Source organism: Rhinopithecus bieti, unplaced genomic scaffold, assembly GCF_001698545.2.
Source record: "Rhinopithecus bieti isolate Rb0 unplaced genomic scaffold, ASM169854v2 scaffold_34323, whole genome shotgun sequence".
Lineage (NCBI taxonomy): Eukaryota > Metazoa > Chordata > Mammalia > Primates > Cercopithecidae > Rhinopithecus > Rhinopithecus bieti.
The window spans coordinates 41,526-48,895 of record NW_016814462.1 but is presented as its reverse complement, the minus strand read 5'-3'; the positions used below and the strand labels follow the sequence as shown (position 1 = coordinate 48,895).

Genomic DNA, 7,370 nt, shown 5'->3' with positions numbered 1-7,370 from the left:
TTTTGAGACAGGATCTCTCTCGCTCTGTTGCCCAGCCTGGAGTAGTGGTGCAATCTCGGCTCACTGCAACCTCCACCTCCCAGGCTCAATCCATCCTTCCAGCTCAGCCTCCTGAGTAGCTGGGACTACAGGTGTGTACCACCATACCCAGCTAAATTTTTGTAGAGACGGGGTCTTGTCATGTTGCCCAGGCTGGTCTCTAACTCCTGGGCTCAAGAGATAGGCCAGCCTTGGCCTCCCAACATGCTGGGATTACAGGCCTAAGCCACACGTCCGGCCAATTTCCCAACTTTTATAAGTACAAAAAGTTCTGAAAGAACCTCAAAGAACTACATGTTTGCTATAGGAGATAGAGAAGCAGATTCCTCTGAACAACAGTGCAAGAGAAAAGGCCAGGTAGGCAGTGGGTGATGATCACATTACAAATAAAAGCACACAAGGCCGAGTACAGTAGCTCATGCCTATAATCCCAGCATTTGGGGAGGCTAAGGTGGGAGGATCGCTTGAGCCCAGGAGTTTGAGACCAGCCTGGTCAACAAAGGAAGACACTGTCTCTACAAATGCCTTTAACTAGCCAGGTATGGTGGTACACACCTGTGGTCCCAGCTACTGAGGTTCTTGAGCCCAGGAAGTTGAGGCTGCAGTAAACAAGCCATGGTTGCACTACTGCCCTCCAGCCTGGGCAACAGAACAAGACCCTGTTTCCAAAAAAAAAAGTACCCAAGCACACAATTCAGGGGAAAATGGCACTACAAAACAAGTTCCGAGTCTTAAAGTCTAACATATGCTTCTCAAACATTAATACGAATAGGAATCACCTGGGGATCTTGTTCAACTGTAGGATTTTTTTGTTTTTTTTTTGAGACAGAGTTTTACTCTGTCGCCCAGGGTAGAGTTCAATGGCGCACTCTCAGCTCACTGCAACCTCTGCCTCCTAGGTTCGAGCGATTCTCCTGCCTCAGTCTCCCAAGTAGCTGGGATTACAGGCAGCCACCATCATGTCTGGCTAACTTTTGTAGAGATGGGGTTTTACCATGTTGGCCAGGCTGGTCTTAAACTCCTGACCTCAGGTGATCCGCCCGCCTTGGCCTCCCAAAATGCTAGGATTATAGGCATGAGCCACCGCACCCGGCCACAAATGTAGGTTCTAATTTAGTAGATGTGGAGTGAGGCCTGAGATTCCACATTTCTAATTCCCAAATGATATAGATACTGTGTTCCAGGACTACACTAGAAAACATAGATGACCACATTGGTGGAAGGGCTATATCACATTTTTACAAAGCACCCAAAACAATGAAATTACACAAAACTTACACAGAAAAGAGGAAACAAAGGGAAGACTACTGTGACTGAGAAGTCATATAAATCTTCATCATCAGCCTTTATCCTCTCTTGCAATATCTACATCCAAGTTTTCAACTGCCTCTTTGACACGTATACTTCAAGGGTGTCAAAGGGACCTCAAACTCCACATACTACACATTCCCTTCCTAATTTCTTTTGAGACAGGGTCTCACCCTGTCACCCAGGCTGGAGTGCAGTGGTGCAATCTCAACTCAATGCAACCTCTACCTCCCAGGCTCAAGTGATCCTCCCACCTCAGCCTCCCGAGTAGCTGGAATTATAGGTGCCTGCTACCACATCTAATTTTTGTATTTTCTGTAGAAACAGGGTTTCACCATGTTGCCCAGGCTGGTCTCAAACTCCTGGACTCATGTGATCCTCTCACTTTGACCTCCCGAAGTGCTGAGATTACAGGCATGAGCCACCACGTCAGACCATGAAATGCACTACTTTAATCAATGGTACCAACATCTTTCTAGTAATCCCAGAGTGAAATCTTAAGGTTGTCTTGATTTTCATCCTTAATGCCCTCCATATCCCAACTCAATTCAGGTCTTTATTATTCCTACCCTCAATTTCTACAATTTTAAAACTCTTTTCAGGGTCTAAGACTCCTTCTGAGGGTCTTCTGAAAGCCATGGATGTTCTCAGAAAACGCACATTTAAGGCCAGGAGCGGTGGCTCACGCCTCTAATGCCAACACTTTGGGAGGCTGAGGCAGGCGGCTCACTTTGAGCTCAAGAGTTCGAGACTATCCTGGGCAACATGGTGAAATCCCGTTTCTACAAAAAATACAAAAATTAGCCAGGCATGGTGGTATGCACCTATAGTCCCAGCTACTCAGGAGGCTGAGGCAGGAGGATCGTTTGAGCCTGGGAGGCGGGGGCTGCAGTAAGCTAAGATTGTACCAGTGCACTCCAGCCTGGGTGGCAGAATGAAACCCTGTCTCCAAAACAAAAAAATAATAAAATGCACATATGCATATTTTACATGTAATTTCAGAAGTTTCAAAGATAACTGCCTAAATTCATTTACAAATTCTGTATTAAAAACTCTTACCCTCTAGGATAAATGCACAAAAAGCTCATTTGAAGTACAGCACTGATAGCCCAGGCTTGGCCAGGCACCTGATACAGACAGAGGCAGTAGTGGAGTGGCATCATCTCTGAAATTTGTCCTCCACAGACAATCCTAGAGTCCAGATTGTAAAAAGCTTTCTACTCCATTCACAGACTTTTCTTTTTTTTTTGGGACAGAGTCTCGCTCTGTCGCCCAGGCTGGAGTGCAGTGGCCGGATCTCAGCTCACTGCAAGCTCCGCCTCCCGGGTTTATGCCATTCTCCTGCCTCAGCCTCCCCAGTAGCTGGGACTACAGGCACCCGCCACCTCGCCCAGCTCATTTTTTGTATTTTTAGTAGAGACGGGGTTTCACCGTGTTAGCCAGGATGGTCTCGATCTCCTGACCTCATGATCCCCCCGTCTCGGCCTCCCAAAGTGCTGGGATTACAGGCTTGAGCCACCGCGCCCGGCCTCACAGACTTTTCTACATGCATCCTCTACATCTTCTGCCTCCAGATCTCCCTCAGTTATAGTCTGCGGTTATTTAGGCTCCTTTTTAAATCCTTCTCTTCTTTATCTGTCTGTGAAGCCACTATCCTCACCCAGTAGCATTCGCTGTAGTTCCTTCCGCTCCTGCTCCTCCCGTTCACGTGACAGCTGAGAGCTGGTTTTCTTGTTCTGCAACATGTTCTCAATGTTCTTTCCCATTTCTTCAAAGTCACTATCTTCAGCTGAGCTGCTGTCTGTGTCAGTTGATAAAACTTCAGTTGATGACAGAACCCTAAAAGAGAAAAGCAATGTGCAGAAAGAGCTAAAGAAATATGGTTGCAGGCAAAAGTAAAAAATTGGGAAATCAATCTTAAAAAGGCATACTCAAAATCAACTAAGACATGGGGCCCCTAACAGAAAAGCTTTACAAAGTTTTCCAACACATCTGGTCAACAAGACAAGTTTGAAAAATTGTAGTAACTCTTTCAGAATTCCTGGAGACAATTTGATAAATAAATCAGCACACTGGTCATTTTTAACAGTGTATTAACGTCCTCTCACAACCAAACCTTTAGGAAAAAACCCCACCTGTCACCTGCTACCATTGTGCTGTTTGTTAGGCCCAAGTAGGCCATAAGAGTTGTCATGGAACCTAGAACACAAGACTAGCGTCTCTTTCCATTCAAAAATTTTGCCAAGTTTGGTTGAAGGAAATAGGTACTCTGGTGGTGGTATTACAAACAGATACTACCCTGACACGTCGGATATCTGACTACCTAGGTAGTCAAACTTTTAGGTGACCTCCTCTTTATTATGAAATAGTGCCTGGAACTCCTCCCCTTTCCAGCTTGGATTTTCTGCAGCACTAAAACGACCCACTTGTTCTGTAGGTCAAAGATGCGCTGACATTCCTCTTTGTAACGCTCTTGATGCTCAGCCACAGAAAACCTTGATCCGCGGGCAAATTTACTCATGGGCCCCTCTCCAGAACGAGCCTGTTCTGTTGACATTGTGCGCACCACATCAATCACTTCCCAGCGGGACAACTTTTTAATCTACAAGACAAATAGCCACGTATATATATATATATATATATATACACACACACACACACACACATATATATATACACACAAAAATCATTCAGGGATTTCAAAGGACAAGCCAATGTACACAATTAGTTAGACCAAAAAAGAAAAATCATCCCAAAGCAGATTACATAGAAAGATAACTCCTGAAACAATATCTAAGACCTAGCTTACTATATCCTACTATACCCTACAATACAAAGTTCCCCAGATAGTTCTATACATCTGCCCCCTAGCAATTCCCTCTCTATACAAAGCCTCTAGTATCCTTTAAGTTTTCCACTTCCACACTCACCTCTTCCTCAGGCACACCAAATTTACGTAGAAGTTGCTTGGCATTTTTCAGGGAAAGGCGACGAAGGTCTGCATCTGTTCCTGTCACTGTCTTCTTCACTGGCTGAGGTTCTTTATCATCCTACCTCAAACCAAAAAAAGTGAGAATCCTAAAAACCTGAATTCCTTGTAAGTAGGAATCTAAGTCATTCTGCTAACTTAACTACATTCCAAGTCCTCCACTCACCCATTTCTTTCTCCCCTGACTTTCTCATTCTAGAAATAAACACAATCCCACCTTCTGCTGTGTTGGTTTGTTTGGAATCTTCACATAGGAGAATCCTTCACCACACCCTGTGGGATCTGCCACCCCAGTCACCTCTAGGAGACACTTGCCCTTCATGGCAGCAATGAAGGCCCTTGTGGTGTTCCAAGGAGCAGTGTGAACTTCATCATCAATCTTCATCTGGAAATCTTCCTCATTTTCTTCTTCTGGAGCAAAAAAGGATTTCTCACTATAGCCAGCATCCTTCAGTCGTTGCTCTGCAGCTACCATACTATAATAAGCACAGCACTGCTCTGGTGACACCATATCTCTGATCTCTTCTTCCGTTGGTAAACGAAAATCAGACTTAAGCACCCACCAGTTTGAATCCATCCCTGTGCGTTTGAAGTCAGCGCAGAGCTTTAGCCTCTTCCGGATGCTGCTTTCTGAATGAGAAGGAAAGGCTTTTTTTATATCTTCCATTTGTATCCTCCGTGGCCGATCTTTACTCTTCCAGAAAAGGCGGTAAATAAAAACCTGTAGAAAGTCTCGAATATGCGTATTGGCCCTTTTGGAGTTAGGCCCAGGAACTTCAAACAAGGGACACTGCTGGCCAACCACAAAAATATCCACTAATTCCCGAATATAGTAACCCTGTCTCGTCCGAATGATCAAGAAATCAGTTTCCGGCATCTTATGAAGATAAATTGGAGCACGAAAAAGGTTGTTCTCAAATGCCTGCAGTAATTGGCCAGGATGGAGAGAGCCCAGGAAAGGAGATGTATGGCAGTAAACAGTTTCCCCATATTTACAATCTGGTGCTCCAGGATCTTTTCCAGGTTTCCGTTTATAATAGTTCTTTATCTTGGTTGCCATGCCAACCTGCATCATTAAGGGTCCATTTTCCTCACTATATTCTGCAAGAATAAGATCTCCATCTTTGCCTGTGAGATCCTGAGGTGTGCACATAAAAAACAACTCTCCACCACCTGAAGCTTGCCTCTCTTGTTCTCTCATCTTGGCCTTTTTTTTGATGTGCTTTAGCAAAGGTTTGACTGAATGGGGACCTGGCTGAGAGAGTGCACCGAATGAATACTTTTTCAGAGGTGGGCGATGGAACTGCCGGATTTTGATGGGCCCCATGTGGGTGGGAAAGAAGGGTTGCCATAATTCCACAGCAGGAATTGAATGCTGGATAATATTCCCTCCAAAGGTGCCTTGAAGACTCTGTTGCTTGGGGTAATAATACTCATCACTGGAAAGATTCCATGGATCTTTCACTTCTGGCTGAGACATGTTCTGCTGTGGTTCCTCCTTGATGACTCCTGTTTTCCCCAAGAGAATTCTACTCTTCTTCAGAGATGATTCCTTCTTACTCTCCTTGGAGGGGGAGTTAGAGGTGGCCTCTTCCTTCTCATCAGGAATTTCCAAAATGAGGTTTTCATCATTGGGATCAAGTGTCAAAACAGGAGGTTCCAACAGCCGGGGCATGGCCTGAGCATCCCAAATGATATTGTCCTCCCAGCGTCCATACACCAGATCCTCATTGTCAATGGGAAAAATAGAGTACCAAGGTTTGTCATCATCCAGAGTGGCTGCAAAACCTTGCTGAACATTGTAAGCCATCGCATTCCTAGTCATGCTAGAAGGCAGCCAGCCTGCCAGGCTTGCACGCTGAGGTTTTGTCCCTTTGTGTTTGACATCCTCCCCATCCCAGATGATATAATCCTCCCAATGCAGCTGTGTTACCATCAGGAAGTTTTCATCAGCCAGAAGATCAGTGCCATTGCTTTCCTCAAGTTTCCCAAATTCTTCTATCATTCTAGATTTTATCACAGGTTCATGCTGTGTTTTTCTCAGTTTGAAGCCATAGTCAAACCCACTGCCATCTTCAGAGACACCCAGCATATCATACCACAGTTGGGCAGGCCCATAACGCCACTCAGCCACTCTTGGTTTGGTATCTGTCACTTTATCTACATCTCCAGTTGACTGGGAAAATTTGGACTCCACAGGAACCATCATCGTGATTTCATCATCAGAGAGACATTGCTCTGGAGGTGGTCGTGGAGCGTAGTCATAGTTCCACAAAGACTTCTGGCTGACTTCTGATTCTACTGAGCATTCCACTTCCTGGATCTGCTCTTCCTGTATCAGCTCACGATGCTTCTTCCTCTTTCTCCGAGCACTCCGCCAAACAGATGGGACATTCTTCCCTGGTCCAAAAAGACGTAGGAAGCGTAACACCTTTCCAGGTCGAAATTCTGGAAAAAGTTCTGTGACACTTGGCAACAGCTTGGTGGCATCATGCTGCATAATCCCAGTCAACGGAAGGGTCAGCTTTCCATCCTCAGATTCTGCCTGTGTTGCTTCCTGAGGTCCCATCTCAGATTCTGAGTCAGAGTAACTACTGAAGTCCACTTTCTCTGAGGCCAAAAAGGAAGGGGCAATGATGGAGGGCAAGATGATGCCTTCTCCATTTTCAGACACACAGGTAATAGCATCCTGGTACTTATCCTTCTTCATTGGTCCCCGGGGTGGAGGTGGAGGAGGCATCAACTTGCAATCACTGTCTTCGCAATTAGCATCATAGTCATCTTCATCATAATCTGAGTGGCGAAGGGGCTGCAAGCTCCCCATCGTCTGCTGGTATTTCTGGCTTTCATCTTCTGCCACCTCGTTGATGTCTGAATAGTCCACAGCTTCTTCTGTACTCCACCCTTCATCATTTACCAAGGTACCGGCAGTCCCGGTCAATTCTTCATTTGCCGTAAGTTCAGTGATCAGGCTGCCCAGCCCCAAAGCCCCCAAGCCTGCTAAGTGCTTCCTACACTCATCATCCAAGATGCT

The 7,370-nt window shown here is 45.5% G+C and overlaps 1 protein-coding gene across 1 annotated transcript in view; it reads right to left on the bottom strand.

Moving 5' to 3' along the window:
- Positions 1-7,370, bottom strand: part of LOC108514656 (transcription initiation factor TFIID subunit 1-like) — a 73,814-nt gene that overhangs the window by 64,519 nt on the left and 1,925 nt on the right. Inside the window, exons 4-7 of the mRNA XM_017851055.1 lie at positions 4,554-7,368; positions 4,278-4,397; positions 3,774-3,949; positions 2,982-3,186 (exon numbers count right to left, since the gene is read on the bottom strand). Coding sequence (XP_017706544.1) covers positions 2,982-3,186; positions 3,774-3,949; positions 4,278-4,397; positions 4,554-7,368 — 3,316 coding nt within the window. The remainder of the gene's footprint in view (positions 1-2,981; positions 3,187-3,773; positions 3,950-4,277; positions 4,398-4,553; positions 7,369-7,370) is intronic.